General features: G+C 32.0%; 1 protein-coding gene and 1 pseudogene across 1 annotated transcript in view; both read right to left on the bottom strand.

Annotated features, from left to right (window-relative positions):
• Nucleotides 1–7526, bottom strand: part of LOC112694557 (protein Wnt-5b-like) — a 61512-nt gene extending 53986 nt beyond the window's left edge. The window contains exon 1 of the mRNA XM_025570062.1: nt 7266–7526. Coding sequence (XP_025425847.1) covers nt 7266–7357 — 92 coding nt within the window. The 5' untranslated portion in view covers nt 7358–7526. The remainder of the gene's footprint in view (nt 1–7265) is intronic.
• A 12569-nt stretch (nt 7527–20095) lies between these two features.
• LOC112694472 lies at nt 20096–21755 on the bottom strand (annotated as a pseudogene).
• Between the last annotated feature and the right edge of the window lie 449 nt (nt 21756–22204).

The raw sequence follows: 22204 nt of genomic DNA, 5'->3' as shown, positions 1-22204 counted from the left end.
GTGTAAGGATTAATACCCGTCGAGCTATTAGAATAACGTGAAATAGAGAGAGAGAGAGAGAGAGTGAGAGAAAGAGAGACAGAAGTAGAGACATCGAGTAATAATGATCGGCGAGCGGACGTGCTCCTTTTGTATTATATTACTAATCATTTTCGCCGGCGCGCGAACGATAAATAACGCTTTCTGAAAACTGGCCGCGACGAAGATGTACACACAATAATAACGTAATATTATACGTAGTATGTGTGTATATGCGTGTGAGATGACGATACCTGATGGCCGGATCCACTGCGGAGAATATTCGGAGAAAAATGTTTAAATCACTAGCGGTCGACGCTAACGCTTCTTTAGGAGACTACACAGGTTCTCTATCGCCCTATTCCATGCGAGATCTATTGCGGTGAAAAAAAATAATTAAAAATCGATAATTTATGAACACGTCATACGGACGGTGTACACAAACAAAACGTGTACATAAATGCATACATAATTTAATAAAAATATGATATAAAATATGTAATACAAAACGTTTCATATTATATCTTTAAATATAATATTATTATGTTGCTATACATTTCAAAATCCTAAACGATTATTTTTTGAAAAGAACTTAATTTTAAAATTATCAAAATTAAAACCATTTTTCCGACCAGCTTATTACTACTTAAAATGAACAATAGCAAAAAATACCTATTTGAATTTCAACTTTTTCATCGATTTTATCGTAATAATGAAAAGTGTCGATAGAATTTAAAACTGATTTGGATATTAATGTACGGATTTTCCATTACCGTTCATAACAATTTCGAAATGGGTGAAAGATTAATTTCTAAAGATGGTCATATCAAATGAAATTTTCCTAATATATGTCAAAAAATCGAATGTCAATGAATTATTTTGTCGCAGACTTATATTATTATAGATGCAGTCAAGAAATGTGCAAAGTTTATGCAGGTGGATTATACACCGTGCATATCCTGAATGTAAAACCGAAACTTTATATGGCCAAATTCACATACACTTTTCATTCACATATTTCCTGATCCCAGTAGTAGCTAAACAAAACTACATACTACTATTACATATTAAAGCTACCGGATTGAAATGCATGAATGTAACATAAGATCAACAAGGTTGCTGGTTGTTTTTTAAAAAAAAAAAAAAGGTGACAATCACTTTCCATCATAACTGATAGAAAAATAAAATCGTCGATATAAACAAACATAATAGATGACAAGTGAAACTTGATAGCTTTAAAACGGATTAAAACTGTTATTTATACGGTATTTTCTTCCGAAAAAATCCTACCCAATACTTAGTTGGCGAAATAAATACGAGTCACGGTTATGTTATGGAATGGTGAATAAAGAGAATATGAACGGATATTCGCCACGGCGCACCATGAAAAAAACGCCACAGCAGTACGGGCGATGAACAGTGCACCGATCTCGAGGCTCGAGGAACATAATACTGCAACGTACCGCATAGTGCGGATGGGCGTACAGAAGTAGTGGTCGAAGGTAAGTATCGCGCATAAAATACGCTACGAGTGCTGCGGTATACGTGTACGGACGAGGATCGTCCGCGACCACTGGTACACGCGGCACGTGTGGTCGCGATGATGCAGCAGCCAGCAGCGGTACCCCGTGTCCGGGCGCGAGCGAACGAAAAACGAATAAAATAAAAAAAAAAAAATCTAAAAAAAAAAACACTGTCTTTGTAATCTGATCGACTTTTAAAAACGGTGTCCGTAACGTTACTAATGAGATCTGACTGCCGAACAGTTGTGCCGCTCGTACGCACTCGTATACGGGCATAATAATAATAATAATAATAATAATAATAGTAATAATATACGCATGGTTGAAGTCGATTAGTGAGATGGTTCGTTATTCTTTCTTTATGTATATAATGTACGTGTACAATAATACGATTTTCAGCGTAATTATTCAGCCGTGAAATGGGTGGAACAGAAGAAAAAAATGGGGGGAGGAGGGAAATAGAAAATGATGATATGCCTCGGTCGACACGAAGTCTCTCAAAAAGTTGACGCGGTTTTTAACTTCGCGGACGTCGCCGCGCACCGGAACACGGGTAACGCGTAATCAACGTAATTATAAAAGTCTCACCGCGCACACTCGCACCCGAGTGCAAGCGGTTTGTCGTTATAATAGTAGTTTTCATCACATTTCACACTTGAACAATTTTTTATTTTTTATTTTTTTTATTCAAGTACGGATGAACGTGTAAAAAGGATTCCCTTAAAAATATAATGCGTTTATGCAGCAATGTACATTTGTAACGGCATACATGTACTAACTATTTTTTTGTTTAGTTATTAGATATTTATTATTATTGTTATAAAACTCACCCCAACGAAAATCATCCGATACTCAAATGGGCTCCTGATACTTTTTGTTAAACTATATTATTGCAGTACTGAGTATAATAAAACTAATAATACTCATTGTAATGATAACGTGAAATACATGGATTCTTAATTTAAGGAAATTTTCGCTACAACCTTATATCGTTACGTCCACGTAAACAACACATATCACCAATTTTATCAAAAATCATGTTTTGATTTCATAATATTTAGAATCTCTTTGTAATTGTAATTTATAAATCGGTTTTTTTTTCTGTCGGGTAGCCATAAAAGGCATTGTATTAACTTCATCTACCAAAATCAATAATATTTAAATGGTAAAGTCAAAATTAAAATGTTTTTTTCATTCTCCTGAAAAAATGTTTAAAATGACGATACGTGTTGTTTACGTGGACGTAACGATATGTTATACAATTAATTTATGTAATTGATATATTGTTAGTAAATTTTCACACATTTACTTGATTTTTATAACTTAATGGTAAATATTTTTCATGTATTTTAAATTGTTATATTATAGTAAAATGGAAATGAAAAACGGAATTAATTACTGACTATACTCGCAACAATTTAAAATCTCTAACTTTTTTAAATTCACCGAATATTTCCGTAAATTATGATATACTATAAAAACCTGATGCTTCATATTTTTTTCCATAACTAAAAAAAATACTAAGATAACATCTTTTTTTTATCAGTTTTACAGTTTTGCAGTTACGTTACCCAGTACTTATTGAATTCAAATGAATGTTATCAAATAAAATATTAATATTCGATATATAACTCGTTTCGAAACTTACTAGCCATCATAAATATTATTATAGGTCTTCATTTCTTATTGCCCTTTAGCGTATGCCTAAACATTTTCCATAATATACATACTATCTCATCTCATTCGTTTTTTATTAATAAGTAAATATTTTCTCAGAGTTCATTAGTTTTTATTTATTTTCCTTGCCATAGGAAATGATATTTACGCCTTTATTTGTTCAACTTATGAAATAATATTTTTCACTCAGGATAAATATGTAAAATACACTGAAAGCAGTGCATATAAATATACGATGAGATACATTTACAAGTATACAGATACATGTACATTCTAAACACGATGCCTTTGAAAAATTTAACTAATAATCAAATACATATTTTTGAAATTGCCAATGTTAATACATTAAAAATGTTTCATATTGTTTCACCCGATTTAATAATGTAGATCAATGTGAACTGACGAAAAAGAAAAACAACGTGCACCAAATTATTTAATTGTTATTCGATATATGAAAATAAGAGGATATCAGAGTATCATAAATATTCATTGCTTATGTAATATACATTCGCTATTAGAAAATATTTTTTCCAGTCACCAAATTAAATTACAAAACTGAATAGAAAATGTTATCTAAAACCCTAAATAAAAATGTTTTTCATTTTTTTTATGTTGTTTAACTATAAATTATTAGCATTACATTTGTTAATTTCAACATCAACATACTCGTATATGTTCTACTTGGAGAGAAATGTTTTATTTTATTTTAAATATTTAAATAATTTTAATTTACTGAAGAATAAAATACAATTTTTTGATTTCAAAACTAATATGGATCTTTATAGCAGATAAGAAAACGATCCCTACAAATTTGATTTAAACTTGAACGGTATTTTTAATTATATATGTTCAAAATGTTAAGCTATATACCGTGTATTATTAATGTTCATTATTTGCAAACTCAAGTCAAAACTTAAGGCACCCGGTAAGGATGCGACATAATTAAAAATATTAACATTACGTTTCGTCATACAGTAGTATAGTTTTGTTTATTGTTTGTACATGTATATTTATATATCATTTCAATATTATAAATATATATATATATATATATATGTTTTGAATAGCAACGCGGTATGTGTGGTCTTTAGATGACTTAGGGGCATATGTTTCGTTAATGGAACTTGCACACACATACACATTATAATATATAATATCCTTATGACACAACAATATCAACACGCATACGTATTATTATTGACCGGCAATTAAAATACTAATTAAATAGTGCACTATAGAATATTTCACTGCATTGTTTCGAATGCAAATCAAACATGCACACGCAACGGACTTAAAAGCTTCCATTTGGTAGAGCTACGCTGATGCGATTTGGCCAAACACAGAAGCTCCCGTAGACAGTTGAATGGAGTTAATTGTATGTCTGCGGCCTTAAAGCTATTTATTTTTTTTTTTTCCGTAAGCGCAATAAAAATACACGGATCGGGTTTCTAAATGATCGTTTTGCGACGATAGAAATCCGGTTCAAATGATTGCTGAGAAGAAATAAAAAGGAAGCAGAAATTCCGAAACTGGTGGTGGGAGCGCGGCGTACAGGTATACAGCCGAGAAAGAGGATTAGACGTATCGGTTTACGGTAATTCAATAATATAACTTCTTTGCGGAAAAAGAGTTTGCGCCAAAATCCATGAATGGAGTGCATAAAAGAACTCAACAATGCAGATCGACCGGACAGATATTATTTAATTTTTTTTTTTTTTACGATGTCCCCTTATTTTTGGAAGCCGGTACGACAATAGTAAAATATATAAACTACGTGTAATATACAAATATATATGCGTGTGTGTGTGTGGATATTTTAGGTATACAACATGTATAACAACAACAATGTACACGTACCTACCCTATTTTTCCCATTGTGCATGCCGACAATTATTACACGTAATAGGTATACAGTCTTCAGTCATGTTACGGACAAATGTTTATGGCGCTTTTGTGGATCAATGCGGAAGAAAAATTAACACATTTATAATAATAATAATTTACTTCACATACAAGAAAAGGTTTTTTATGAGTCTGCTTTTACAATAAGGTATGTACATATATAATATACCTAAATACATTTGTACTAGATATTTGAAAAGACCGCGGTCCCTATGTTTTTTATGTATACGCCGCTCATTCCGATTTATAATTTCATGTCTTCTGTCATATAATTACACGCGTGAATTTAATAATTTAATGTCCATTTGGGATTCCCTGTATTAGGTTGATTGATGATGTTTTGATTAGACCTTGTTCTCTCGGCCTAACAAAAATGAGAATCAAACCGTTTTATGGTTTTATCTTATTGAATTTCCAGGTGTTAATATGACTTAAAAAAAACAATTTAAAAAACACTACGGTATTAAAATGTTTACTTGAATCGTTTAAGTAATATAAAAATTATAATAATAAAAATCAACTAAAATTAAAAAAAATTTTAAAACCTTTTTTTCTTAAAATAAATTTATAATATCAAAGTACTTCTATGTATGATATAAATCTTTGTTATCCAATCGTCAAATATTAGCACGGTATTAAGTTGTATAATATGTAATATTAGGCGTAATTTCAAATTTAATAAATATAATTTTAATTCTAATTATATGAAATTCAACAGGTCAAATAAAAAATTAAATTTTGAAATATTTTATACTAGATGTTAATCAATTTTAATTTAATACTTAAAATTTGACATTTAAATAATTTAAGTAATTCAATATACTGCTACTAAGTTTTAAATAATTCATTTTTTAACGAAATATATTGTTTAAAACGTATGTTCGGATGTTTGATTAATAAAAACATTTTAAACGTTTAGATAAAACTCAAAAAATTTGTAAGAAAGTATCAATACAATAATTATTGAATATGGTACATAAATATTACAGGAATTTGAAAGAATTTTTAAATGACTTCCTAAATATGAAAAGCGTTAAAACCTATTCGAATTAAAACTGCAATACTAAAATATTATATTATATTTTCGTAATGAAACCAAAAAATCTTGGTTTTGCCTTTCTCCAATTTTAGCATTTTTGGTTTTCATTTAAAATTGAGAATAGTTATATAGGTAGTATTATAGTATTATATAGTAACCTATATAGATATTATAATAATAAATAGAATAATACATATAGCTATTTTATACTCTTGTTTAAAATGATTTATAAAAATGTTCAAATAAAATAAAATATTATTTAAGTGGTTTTTGTAAGTAGGTACTTAGCAATTTGTACACGAATTAAAAGTATTTTACAGTTGACAATTTTACATAGATTTCAACAATTGATATTGTTACATTCATTACGTTCGGGCATACATAAATTAAATAATATTGTTTAATATGTTTAATAAAGGGTAAAAACATATTTGTTAAATATAATATACTATTTTGTTAATATATTTAATAGTAATTTTATCTATATATTTCAATCTAAATTGTATACTAATTATTAATAAATATTTTATACAAATGTAATTCTAGGTTAGAAACACCAAGATATTATATCTAAGTAATAAACTATTGCACGGTTATTGAATTTTGTAAATATCATTGCAAATATTATATATAGCCCACACACGTTTCTAATCGCCTAATGATAAATGATAAGAACGCAGAAAAATATAAGAACATGTAAAGGTATTAGCAGCTGTATTTCGATATTATACGGTTCATTATTATATTAACGTTTTATTTCATACGAATTATTTTATAAAAATAAAATTAATACTTATTTTAAAAAAAAATGTTTGCGGACTCCACGCAATCTATATTAGGTCGAACATAACATTTAATTATTATACAAATATACTATAAGTACGTACTGCCGCGTTAAGATGTATTATAAAATAATCATCAAAATAAATAAACTATTTCTCTCGCATAGAGATTTCGACTTTTAAGTGGTATTTTTTTCTTATTTTCACTTTTGCTACATCGCATTACCGTTAGGGAACATTTAATATTTAAATAAGATGCTAAAGTTAATCAAAAATTAAAAATAAGATGTATTTAAATATAATATATGTTGTAAATTAACTTACGACTTCAAGCTCGAAGCGTGTCCGGCATACGCTCGCGTAACGCCGTCAAATAATTGTAAGACGCAAAAGACCACTGCAAAATGAATATTCATGCCTGAATCGTGTCTCGGCTACTATTTTTAATCGTACATATTCACTAACGCACTACGTTGAATCACTTAATATCACGGTAAGCTTTTCATTCATCCTTTCAAAAAAAAAAAAAAAAAAAACAACACAAAACTATTTTAATATTTTACACTGCCGATAGTTTAAATATTTATAAAATATATATTTATGTGTGGTTGTGTATATTTTTATATAATAAATATATGTTAATTTTACAAATCAAAGTGTTTTTTATGTAAATATTAATATCATATAAATATAAATATATATATTTATATGCGTATACGTAAATTATTTATTAATAAAATCTATAAGAACGAAAAAACTTAACAGAAAAGGTTCACCACGCTGTCGTACAGCATTCACAATGGTCCGTGAAGAGGCGTTACCGTCCGAAAGAACACTGAATTAGAAACCGGCGGCTGTCGGGTCCCTCCCATGTCGTTTTTTCACAACCCCTTAACCCCCTCTCCATACGAGATTTTTACTCTCGTTATCAGGAACGGTCGCTATTAATATAAATATAATTATGACCCGCAATATATCGGAATCAAAAAAAAAAAAAAAAAAATAATAAATAAAAATATTATTTCAACCATATCGTAAAACTTTACAAAAATAACATAACATTTGTTTATCTTATTTTATTATCAAAATGTTTTTAGATTTGATTTTTAATATAATTCTAATTTATAATAATTTCAAAAAATTTATTTCAATACTTTTAATATATGTTAGTGATTAATCAAGCTATACAATACGTATTATGTAGGTATATTATAAATATTTAATAACACATATCTATTAATAACTACATGTGTATAAATGGATAGATTATAATACCGTTCTACATAATATAAGACATATTATCTTATCAATTATAATTAATAATGATTATAATTATTATTAACTATATCTATATTAATTATATCTGATTTTTTTTATATTTTTCAAGCTTTAATACTTACAGAATAAATAATTTAAATAATCAATAATAATTTTATCTCAAATCTTGAAGATTTTAATCCTTGTAGAGTAAAAAATACATTTTTTTATGTATTTTTTAAATAAATTATAGTATCCCCTTTTATTTATTTTTTTATCGTATGGCTATATTATCTCCTAATTTTTAATAAAATATTTTCGATATTTATTCAACTAGACATGTCATCAAACCAAAACAATTTTGTTGATGTATTATTTATTTTTTATTCAAAGCTTATGATTCAATTATATAATTTAGTATACTTATAAGATTTATGGTGAAATAAGTCATTAAGAATATGTAAAAAAGTTGATTTAAAAAATCAAAAGGTTTATTAAAATTATATTTATTTTTATGTATGTTATATTTTATTAATTATTGACAATTTTAAATACTTATATAAAATATATAAAATATTAATTTAGACGCAAATAATATATCATTCTTGTACCTTCGGCCCTTATGTCATACAGCCTAATTTATAACGTATCCACGCATACATATCGTTTAGTTGACTATATAAGTTTAAACTATTTATTTATTATTTAAACTCTATAGTATTAATTTTATTTTATGTTAAAAATTTATTAATTTTTTTATCAAATTTATGACACAAAATTAAATATATTTTTTATCTATGTTATTAGAATATATATGGTACACTAATAGGTACTTTAAGCTTGTTATTGAGTAATTCTCATTGTTAATTATATTTTTTATCTCTAAATATAGGTATTCCTAATGATTTATAATTTAAACAAAAATAATTGAATTAATATATCATAGTTATTAATTTTTAACATTTGTAAATATGATATAATAATTCAAATAATCTATATTAAATAATAATAGTATTATACTTATTAACCAACCTATTATACATTGTGTGATCCGTTTTGCTCGGTTATGCTTCACCGCAAATATTACCAACCACACTATTTAAAACGTAATAGGCCCACCTGTCTTGTAGGTATAAATAATATAGTCGGGGATGAAAGAAATAATGCACAGCGGGGAGCGTATCATCGACACGGTCTAATTTGGGAGTTGTGCTTGTCCACGAACAAGAATAAAGAAGTTATTATACAAATTATGAACGGCCCCCCCAGACGGTGGTCTATGGATAATGGGGAAAAAAAAGATCGAAAGATTTGTATTATAATAATACGATGTATAGTAGACATGAATCGATGAAGGGAACAACGTGTGCCGTCCGGAACGACTGTTCAATGACAATCGTTTTTTCCCCTCTGCGCATTACAGTCGGTAATTTTTAAATGGACCGTTGAAAAATATTTGCGCAGAAGCTTATCAATTGTTTTTCATTGTGATTACTTATTTTATAGTTTAAGCCACTTAAATGGGTTTAAATAATAAAAATAATAAAACATAAATAAAACGATTAGTGCACATAATATACCTGTAGTATCATACAAAATCAAAAAACTAAGTATAATGCTATTTGATATATGTATAAGAAAGAAAAAATAAAAAACAAGGCAATAATCTGATACGCATAAATGTTCAGTAATTACAATAATTATGAAATTGATTATCTCATGAATGAACTGCTGAACAGTGATGAAAGTGTAATTGGGTTAATTCATAAACGGAAATTATTTTCATGAATTGGATATAGAGATACGAGTATAATAAAAAAATCTTTTCGGTTCGTCAACATTAATTGTAGTACAATAGTTTTCAGATTCCGGAATAGAAATAATTAGCTACAAATAAACGATTATGATATTATATAGTTGTGGTAATATCGATTTACCTCCGGTAATTATTACATATTGTTTATTTGTACATTTATTATCAGTCGAACTTGAGTAATATAATGATACAGTACAATTGTCGTATACATCATTTCAATATTAAAAATGTATCGATAGTAAATTTAAGGGTAATGCTGCACATAACGGATCAGCCGCGAGTGATTTTAGTGAAATCAAAATAATTGTATTATTTTAAACACAACCGCACTGTTCGTGGTCACAGTACGCGTTACAGCCGTGTAAACTGCAGCGATCTAAATTTCAACCGAGACGTGTAAACCGTGTACAGGCCGAACCGGCTGAATTATCAGAACGTATTATTTCCAGTGGGTCCGCGTAGACATAAGTGCAAACGCGGTGGTTCGATTTTTTTTTAAATAAAGAAAACATTTTTAATAATGTATGAGTAATAATAAATAAAATTAATTACATATTGATATTCAATTCTTCATTTTTACCTAAACAATACTTGTGTCGAAAATGACATTCAAATGCGAAAAAATATATACAGCGGTGATGTTTGTCGTTTTACATACGTCAATAGTGTTTTATATAGTATATATGATTGTGGCATTTATTTTTTTTATTAGGCATTTTTAGTATCAGTTTAATTGTGTATGCAGCTTACAAATTAGATTAGAAACTTTTGCGTTGAACTCATCAGAACTGTTAATCGGCATACGATAATAAATTAAAAATGTAACAAAATACAGCCGTACATTAGTAAAAAATATCGAGAATCATTAACTTGATCAATTAAAACTTCCCAATCTCTATAAATGAGTGAATTCAGTATTTTTTATATTTTTATCAAACTTCATGTAGATTACCAAGAGCTTTGGCTACACGCAAAACCCCCAAACTTGGTGTGATCAAATTCTATTTTATAGACCTTTGTGTTAAGGATACTTTGATAACTGAGTGTTGAATAATATTCACTCTCTTGACCGAGAAATTTTTTATTTTCGGAAAAACTGCAAACGTTCAACCGTGGTAAAATCGATCTACAACAGCAATAAGAATCGACCGAAAACGAACATTGCCGATCAATTAAATATGGGATCGGACAACGGATAGCAATTACTCTTGCATGAGCAAATTGATGTACTCTCAAGTCGAATAGAGTATATAAACCACTGGTACACTATTAACTAGACTAAACTTTTAGCAATTAAGATTTTATAAAAAGCCTGAAAAACTACAATAGAATTAATGAAGTCATTAAAATTCTTCATTTAGTTCAACGAGAATATTCATAACTATATTGGTTTTTTCAACACTAATTTAAATGATCTTGTTATAAATAACCATTAATAACTAAAATCAATATGTAAAAATTTAATAAATTATTAAACCATTGTTTTAGAATATACAAATACGTGATTACACTTTTATATCAATATTTGAATTGGTAACACCGAAATCAGGTTTTCAACGTTAGAAAACTATTAATAGTTGTTGTTTGTAATGTTGGAAACCTGTTTTATCAATTTGAATAAATATGATTAAAGCGATGTCTAGTGGTTACACCCAATTTAGTGTTACCAATTTTAGCTACTAGACACCAGCAGCTGTAAGTATTCAACTTGATGCAAATCGGTTGTAGTTCCTAATGTTGAAAACCTGTTTCAGCCTGGTTTAACTAAGGCACTATAATATATATAGTGCCTTAGTTTAACCTGATAATTTGAATACAAATTGTTACAACGACATGTATATTGATTATTATTTATTTAAGTGTGCTGTGGAAAATTTTAAAATGATCAAGTGTATCGTTAAGTAAAAAAGGTTGGGAATCCTTGGTATAAGGTATAAAACAAAAACAAAATAAAATAAATAATGTCGTAATCCCAAGAAATTTTTGTTTTTTATGGAGAAATTTTAGATGCACATATCAAATACATTATTATATATATATAATATTTTGGTGTCGTTATACCATGTTTTCGCTGGGAGCTCTGGTAGTCAGAGAGTAAAATCAACTATTACATAAATAAGAAACTTTTCTGTCGCGGTTTACTATGGGATTATGTTGACTGTGCTGTAACAATATTATTTTGGTGGTTGCTGCTTGTTTCACAATCACCAATGCAACTATCAGAAGGGTGATAGAACGATAAAATCGCGAACACAATATTTTAGTAAAAATATATTACAAAAAACAGTTAAATAGAAATAGAAGAGAACAAAATAGAAGAAACTATTAGCATTAAAGAAGACATGTACGTTAGCAGTGGCGTATCCAGAATTTTTTTTCGGTTAATGTAACATTAAATTTTTTTTGAATTTTGTGTGTTTTTATTATAATCAATAGACAATATACATACACTAAACATTTTTTCATTATAACCCCCTCCCCCCCCCCCCCCTAGATACGCCACTGTACGTCAGACTCGTTCGACGGATCGATGGCGTAACCGTCATCGTTCGAATAGTAAAATTTTAAACATGAATATAAAATACAATTTATATATACAATACATAAAATACAAATAATGAAGTAATAGTTGGTACCATGAGTTAGTGGGGCAACACACCATATCTTCACACTATCTATAATCTGATGACGGTCAACACGCCATGAACAAGCATGTTACCAACGTGAAGGCGCGACACCTGAAGCTACATTCAGGTCGGTCGAGCCGCCGGCTTGCCGCCATTTCCGTTGTAGTCTTCTGTCGTGTCGTCCGCACTGCGAACTGTTGACATATTTCGTTATAATTATTTTTAAAAATTTTTGTTTTGTTTGTTTTCATTCAATTCTTAATATAGATTCATTATTAATCTACTCGAGTTGATTTTCTTTAATTTAGCCTATCATTTTACCTTCATAGTAGCTAAAATCGTAGCGAACAACATTTTATCTTCATTGTTCATGTAAGGATGCGGAAATGGTCGACATTGTGACCATAGAAACAGGTAATAGTTAAAAACGATGTTAACGCATTGGTAATAATAATAATGTTGAGTCACCCATAGGCATATATTTTTATTATATGTCTATGGAGTAGCCACATACCACGAATTAAGATATACTGGGTACCCAACGACCGATGATATGAAGACCTCAGACTGACTTTTTGATTGCAAATGTCTAACAACACTGCGAGTGGATAAAATCAACATTAAGTGATAAAATGTATCATTTATTGATAACAACATAGTTTTGGCGAGTCACTTTGGGTTCCTCTAACGCAGCGTTTTCCAAACTGTGATCCGCACGTATACTGGAGGAGGTCGGTAAATTTAAAATATATTCGTATAAAGTATTATTATTTATTATTGATTTTAATTTTACTTTGTATTAAGGGGTCCGCGATAATTTTTATTATCTTTAATAGGTCCGGCGGAAAAAAGTTTGGGAAACGCTGCTCTAACATAATTGTTAATATAGGCTCGTTAGGTATCAAGTATATCTTTATTTGTGCCACACATTCATTGATGAGTGGAACAGTTATCAACCCATAACTTCAGCTGTTAATTATTTATGTAGTGTTTATTTAAATATTTATAATAATTGTATTTAATAATTATTATTAAAAATTTAATAATAATGAGATAATATATCATAAATAATAGTTTCATTGTTACTTGAAATTATTTGTTTAAATTCTCATTTAAAATGGATCATTTGTGAAAAAACAATAATTCTACCAATGAAAGTCATTCTGAATTCGGTGCATTTAAATATATAATATCGATGAAAATAACGATGAAATATGTAAATATAAAACGAAACAAAGTACCTATACTATTATCATAATGTTTTTTTATACCTGAATTTTTAAAATAAAATATGGCATGCAAATCTAGAACTGCTGACTAATATTTTTCAATTACTCTTTCGATTCTTTTTGAAATATACCTACAGTTTTAATACCTACGTTGATATAGCGTCGTAGATGAGAGGCAAGGATTTAATTACAAGGTCTTGGTTTTCCACGTAAATCAATATTGACTGATATATTTTATTTGTAATCATTATATAAAAATAGTACATCAGTAAATAATACGAAATGACAGCTCATTGCGAAAGAAAATCAACTATTAAAAATAAATTAAGTAGTTTTTAATTTTTATTTACAATTTTCTAATAAATTTATTTAAATCTTATAAATTATAAGAAAATTGTACCTTTTAACACTATACTACTATACTACTTATGTGTATATATATATTGACATTTTGTGTATGGCTTTGCTGTTATTTTGCATTAACTATTTCATTTCGATAGTATCTTTTTACGTTATCAAATATACATTTTTTAAATGTTAATGTAAGTATGACTATAACTACTACTACTATACATATCTACTTAATGATAATTAAATATTCATTATTAATATGATTCCGTCCGGCCATTTTACGTTAGTATAATTTTGCAATCGTCAAAACTGTATATTGTGTTGATTTTGTGTTCATGTGACGTCAGAAAAATGATTATTAGATTGATTGCGGATATAAATCGTTTCATTATTGTTTCTCCTCGTTCGGTTTGACAAGAATGTGTTTAATATTCTAATACAATGTAATATTTCGAGACGCAGGCCAATTTCGAGTTTAGACCCTTGGTAGTTCGGCACCCCAATGATTTACGGATACAATGCGGGTGTGCGCTTTATTATAAACCTACTATGAAAAAAAAAATGTAAAACAGCTCTGCGGGGCAAACAACACAGCGATATCGCACGAATGTGCACCGAGACGGATTTCAAAATAGGTGAACATGATGGTGCCCTCAGGTAGTGACAGGGAAATAACTCCCTACTAGATGCATGCAGTTAAAAATCCTTTGTCGATATGAAACATGTGTTTTCGTCTAAATATATAATGTTCAACTAGGTTTCTGTAAAACTATATACCTATATACGAATATATTCGCAGCTTGTTTTAGCTTGTAACTTATTATTTTACATTTGAATGCCCTCGTACGCGGAGTATACGAATGCCGAGAATAGTAAATATGTTATTGAACATCGTTACGAACTCGTAAGATTGAATTAAAAAAAAAAATACAATCAGTACAACTTGGAAATTAAAGCATATGCTTATTTTTAAAAACAAAGGATAGAAATCTAATTGTTATACATAATTTAATTTCGTGTCTAGTGAAGAAAATTTTTTTGTAATAAAAGTATTAATAAAGTGTTCAATATAAACCTTTCAGATTTTCAGCGCCCCCACATCTCAAATACTATTTGTGCCTATGCTCTTGGGCCACATACACAAATTAAAAATGGTTCTAGGGCCAGACGATACAAACAATTTATATGATATTCAATGACATTTGATAGTTTTGAAATTTACTGCGGGCCGTATAAAAGAGACGTTAGTTGCCGACCAATGTTCTAACTCAATTAAAATTAAATGTATAAACATATTTAAATAAAATCATTTTTTATGTTGTAAAATTTATCTTAATAGGTAGATCATTACATCAATAATATAGATAAGATATATTACGCGTAAACTAGATTTATTTAAGGTATAACATTAAATCTGAAAATGTTCAAATTTACTTGTGTGTACTCGTATATTGTTTTTTGAGTTAAGAAGATACATTTTCAGTTAAACAATAATTTTATTAGATACCTACTTATATAGTCCCATTGAGGCCGTTCGAAATAATTTTGCCCAGGCCGAACTATAATGTAAGAATGTATAGAGCTAGTCCAACCCTGGCCGTGAACATCCTTTTCGTTAGAAATGTAATAATATATTTGCCTCCCCCCCTTAATAAATTCCCAAGTTACGCTCATGGTTGGTGGTTGACGATTATGGGTTTCTAGCATGTTGCTGTTGCGAGTTAGTTATCACTCCACTAGTAACATTGAAAGTTGGTCCCATATGACCTTCAACAGCATAATCACCAATGCTTTCGTGTAAGAGAGCGATGCGAGATAACATTACCTAATAAACTACAGACATTATGAGAACTCCTAAGCAATGATATAATTTCTTTCCGCTATTAGGAATTGTCATTTCCTAAATTGTCAACATTTCCAGTAACATATACACAATTAAGTTTCGGTCTGCGTGTTATTAACAATAAATACGAACATTTTTGAAAGTACTGCATTCGAATTTAATTGTTGACAACTTAAGGGATTTGTTATAGTACAATTAATCAACGTACCTTTTGTATTCATGGCTCTTTGTGGACTAATGTTTCTTTTTGCTGTAGCTATTAATATTATTCTCGAGTAGTACCTACCAAAATATCGTGGTGTATAAACACTTAATACATATTTATTTGTTTTAATTATCGTTGATAAATTTATAATGCTACCGATTCTAAGAATTTAGTACACAAAAATCTAAAAATTCGGTCACCGTGATCGAACAGTAGAATACGACTATATTAACGGCTGATAAACGCAGAGTAGTTGGTTCGAACCCAGCGCCGGCTGGTGGTTATAACCAGATGGTTTTACCACCTCTAGAGAAAAAAACGCCACTACCTTTTTGTCCAATGTAACCCAAAACACTTCAATAACCAATTATAAACGTGAGGGTTATAACCTGGATTCGGTTACCCGGGTCTTCTTATCAAATAGATGGTGGGGATACAGCGCGCAGCCCCACTATTACACGTTATCAACTGTCACCCCGTTGTGTGTATTTTATTATTGTTAAATTATTTTATAAATGTTCCTTGTCAATATTGAAATTATTAAACCTGTTGTGCAAGCTTCGATGGTTACGGCGATTTACTCGCTCTCGTCACCGATCCGTCGACCGAGTCCGATGTCTTATTTTTTATGTACCGCCGCTACTACGCCATTTTGTTCCTTTTTATATACCTATTTTATATACTCGTTCCTTCGAACGAATTGTTTATTATTACATTACTCCGTCCAGTTTTTTGTTTCGTATTATACGTATTTAACATTTTCATAAATAACACCGCCTTCGTGTACTTTTATTTCAATTACCCTTCTGATAGTCATTTGTAGTGATTGGTTCACACCAACCACATCAAAATCAACACCACAAGATCAATAAAAAAAAAAAAAAACAATTAAAAAAAAACGAAAAGCTTGCAACATTGCATACTCATGTTGCGTTTATATAAATCTTAAGCAAATTCCGTTCGGAACTGGATAAAGACTAAAATCCACGTCACCCCGGAGTAATATATTTCTGCCGCCCTTTACATCAACAATATTTATTGGTATTAAATACGATTTAATACCGGAGTCACCTGAACGACGAAACGTGTACATACATTGTCAGTGGCGAATCTACAGGGGTGGATATGGGGGATAGATCCCCCTCCTTCCGTGGGCCGAGAGTTAAAAAAAATTTTTTTGCAACCAATTCAATTTTTGCATTCACAATTTAAATAAAAACTATTTTTTTATTATTTCGTTTTCATTTTTTCGTAACCAAGAAGGATACACTAGTATACATTAGTATCTATCTAACTTCATATCAGATTACGGATATACACCACATTATTAATATTTTCACAAATTACAAACCAATTTAAATACACCAATTGTAATTTTTTTCCGCCATAACGCTTTTTTTTTCATGTACCCCCTCATACCTTCTTACGTATCCCCAGGAGTACGCGTACGACACAGATTGAGAAACGCTGCCCTAGAGCAGAGGTGGGCAACTGGCGGCCAGCGAGCCTTTTTTATTTGGCCCATGCTATATTTTCAAATACATCATACAATTTTAAAGTTTAGCGTCCATACTCTAGCTTATAGATATAATAATTGTTATCTGGTATTAAACATTGTTAAATGTCTAAATGTCATAATATGTATAATAATAATAATAATAATAATAATACGTATAGCTTTCAAACATAGCTGTCTGTACTCATACCATAGACCTTATACTAATAGACGGAGCATGGGTATAGTTCTAGCGGTCAGACGTGAGTGCGCTGTTCTAATATTAGTCAATTACTACGCACATGCGCAATAGAATTTTAGGTTCGGCGATCGTTTGTTGCGTTTTAAAAATTATTGTATGTTGAGAATACATGTACAACTAATATCATTATATTATACATTTATAATTAGGTAGAAACACAATCATTTTTATTATAGGGTTATTTTTTTGGGGACTAAGTTTACAGGATTATTTATTAGGTAAATTGATTTTTAAATGTTTTAATAATAATATACTATATAAATATGAGAATAAACATATTTTATGTCATCAGAAATGACCACACTGATATGAGAATAGTCGTGCCGCACTCATAGAGTATACTATGGCCGCACCATCCAACCCCGCCAACCAGTGATGCTCCATCTATTAGTATAAGGTCTATGTTTGTACCGAACTATTTAACTATATCAGTTTCTTCGTGTCATTCGTGTCGTGCTGTCATGTGTGTTGAATATAATATTTCGGTGTATATAAATGCTAATTAATATTCATATTTTGAATGAATTTTTTTTTCTTATGCTTTGGCCCGTTGGATTTTAATTTTCTAAAAATTGGCCCTCTAGTAACTTTGAGTTGCCCATCCCTGCCCTAGAGCAATCAATCTTGGGTTACAGGCACATGAATAATAGAATTAAAGAACATGCCAAATCGACAAATACGCATCTCTCCTATTCTACGTGGTCATGGGGCTGGTCAGCGGTAATGCGAGAGTTGAGGTTACCTCTCATATACCTTTGGATTGTTCTGTTCGCGATCCCGTATTTTACTAAAAGTACTTATGTACAGATATTTATTGAACTATTATTTTTACATTTTTTCGAAATTTAAAGAATATTTTCACTCAATATACATGATCAGCCGTCAAGTGACATTGTGCTGTACTAATAATATGATATATTTTCTTAGATTTAGAACACGATAAAAGGGATTGGTCGTATTGCGATGCGTAGGATGAGAAACAATGTCAAAACGGCGGTGAACTGGTTCAGAAGAAAGGAGTATTCACGTGTCAATATCCACATGATTATTACGGGGAACTCAGTGCTGACGGTAATATCGATCGCATGATATCGTTTGATCGACAGCCACATAAAACTCATAGACGTTCGGCTCCGCGTGTTTTCGGCGGCGAATATTTAACAAACTATATCGTTTTTTTATTCGTTGCAAAGAGATACTTTTCAATCATTTCCCGGATGATAGGCGATGCTTGGTTCAATGGTGCGAACGAAGACATGCGAAGTGGCACGCCTGAAACGTGGTGGTGGCAGTCTCTTTTGGCGTCCACTGATCTTGCGGAACGGCACCAGAAATCCGTTATCTCGTGTTAGCTTAACAATCCTTCGCACTCACGACGTAGTCAAAAGTACGTGTACGTAATGGTTATTACGTAATTTTCAGTCCACCAAGTATAAGAATTTTGGTCGCCACCGTCACCGTTCTCCAATAATCACGATCCTGAACTCTATTTTCCCAATTCGTCACTTCAAGTGTTTCTAAGTCCTTCCTTATTCCATTCATCCATCGGTTTCTAGGCCTTCCTCTTGGTCTTTTCCCCGTCGGTTGCCATTCGATTGCTGCTCTCATACTAGTGGTTTCTGTTTTCCCCATAGCATGACTATCACATTTGAGTCTTTGACATGACGCTGATCCGTGCGGCAGCCGTTATCGAAACGTCTGTCGCCAACCGTGCCTTTATCTCTCTCATCAACCACCAGACCACGGCATGCAGCACCGCCGCGACACCCCATCCCTCCCATCCATCAATGGAGACAAAGGACGCGAACGGTCGCGATGACAACACTATCGAACCGGTCCGTTCTTTTCCAACCACGTACGAGGACACCTCGATATTATATACGCGTGCACTTGTTTTTGTTTCACTGTTTAACATTTTTTTTCAATTCTTGTGCATCATTTGACATTCATCTCGTCACCTTAATTTTTGTTTATTCTACGAATAAATACGAAAACTTCGACTCTGAATGTACTGGTGTTAATTTATTCAGCTCCGCTGATTTTCTTTACTGTTATTAGATCTTTTTTTATTATTGTGCATCGTGCCGTGTCATCCCGGTCCACGATAAATTTTGCGGCGGCGGCGGCAACTGTTGCTGATGGTGTTGGTGGTGACCGTTGACGGTCTGATCGTACGACGGCGGCTAACACGTGCAGTTGTAGACGTCGGTGCTGCCGTACGACGAGTAATGGTGTAACGTGGTGGACGGGCCCTGGCGCAGGTGCTCGACCAGCTGATGTTGGACGACGGACGGCGACGACGTGGAATACGAGCTGGTTGGGCTGTACAACATCATCTTGGACACCGCCGCCGTAGTCCACGGTCATGGTCGTCACCAGCACCGCGGCTGAGGGGGGTACCGTCTGCATCACTACCGCCACGGTGCCACCGAACGATGGCATGCATGTAGAACCGATCACTCCGCCGCTAGTCGACTCCACTTGGCCTGATTCCCTTTTAGACTTTTTCTCCTTCGTACGTCTGTTCTGGAACTATATTTTGATCTGCTTTTCCGTCAGCTTCAACGTGCGGGCTAGATCTATACACCTGGCTCTGTTCAAGTACTGGTTGGCCATGAACGACTCCTCTAAGTGCATCAGTAGTTTGCTCGAATAAGCGGTCCGCTGGCGTTTCTGTTTCTCCCGTTTGTGCATGCCGCCGGCCACCACGACCGCGGCTTGCTTCACCGCGTCATTCTGATGGTGGTGGTGGTGGTGGTAGTGCTGTTGCTGCTGACGGTGCTGGTGCTGATGTTGGTGCAGCAGTGGCAACGACGGCGTCGGATTCCGAATATCGGTGTATGACGTCAGGAACCCGCCGAATCCGTGTTGCGCGTAGTACGGGTTGAACGCGTTGCAGTAACCGTAGCCGTTCATCATGTGGTCGTACCCGTTGACGGTGGCCGCGGACAGTTGAGCGCCCGACGTGGCATGAGTCATCATCACGTTGACGTCGGTCACGTTGGTCAGCGGCGATGGCTGCTGCTGATGCTGGTAGCTCGTGACGGCGGATGGAAGGTCTGACAGCGTCCTCGGTAGTATAATGGTAAGTATCCCCGCCTGTCACGCAGGAAACCGGGATTCGATTCCCCGCCGGGGAGCCAATTTGTCGTGGACCGGGATGATACGGCACGACGCACAATAATAAAAAAAGATATAATAATAGTAAAGAAAATCAGCGGGGCTGAATAAATTAACACCAGTATATTCAGAGTCAAAGTTTCGTATTTATTCGTAGAATAAACAAAAATTAAGGTGACGAGATTAATATCAAATGATGCACAAGAATTGAAAAAAAATGTTAAACAGTGAAACAAAAACAAGTGCACGCGTATATAATATCGAGGTGTCCTCGTACGTGGTTGGAAAAGAACAGACCGAAACGGACCGGTTCGATAGTGTTGCCGTGCGGATGTCGTCGCAACCGTTCGCGTCTCCAGACCATTGATTGATAGGAGGGACGTGGTGTCGCAGCAGCGCTGTGTGCCACAGTCTGGTGGTTGATGAGAGAGATAAAGGCACGGTGGGCGACCAAGGTTTATACTATCTATAAACCTTGGTGGGAGACAGACGTTTCGATAACGGCTGCCGTACGGGTCCGCGTCAGATACTTAATGTGGGGCTTGCGGAACTTCAGTGATTTCTCTCAGTTCAGTCTTTTTTCTTCTGCGCCATCTTTTTAGCTCACTATCAAACACTGGACCAAAAATCTTAATAATTAATTAACTATTATAATATATTATAATATAACTCTGTATTTTTTTTTCAATAAATAACAGCTTTTTTTCTAATTGTATAGTAATTGACCATATTTCAAATCCATGTTACCATTGGTCTAATTATGGTCATATACAGTCTGATCTTGGTTTTTCTGGAAAATAATCTTGATTTAAAAATGTATGTAATGCGAAATACTGCCTTTCGTATACGACTTATAACTTCGAGACTCCATTCATTGTTGTTAATAATCGTCGTTCCAAGATACTTGGACTCTTTAACTTTTTTAAATGTATAGTCATTGATAACCATGTTTTCTTCCCAATGGAAAGTAGTTCCATTATTTTCGTTTTATCTTATTTTTAACTCGAATGATTTTGCACCTTCTACGAGTGTATTCTGCTTAACCATTTCCATGCTAT

The sequence above is a fragment of the Sipha flava genome, unplaced genomic scaffold (assembly GCF_003268045.1).
Source record: "Sipha flava isolate LNK unplaced genomic scaffold, YSA_version1 130_pilon_pilon, whole genome shotgun sequence".
NCBI classification, from domain to species: Eukaryota; Metazoa; Arthropoda; class Insecta; order Hemiptera; family Aphididae; genus Sipha; species Sipha flava.
Note: the sequence above shows the minus strand (reverse complement) of the source record. Positions and strands in the feature narration are given on the sequence as shown.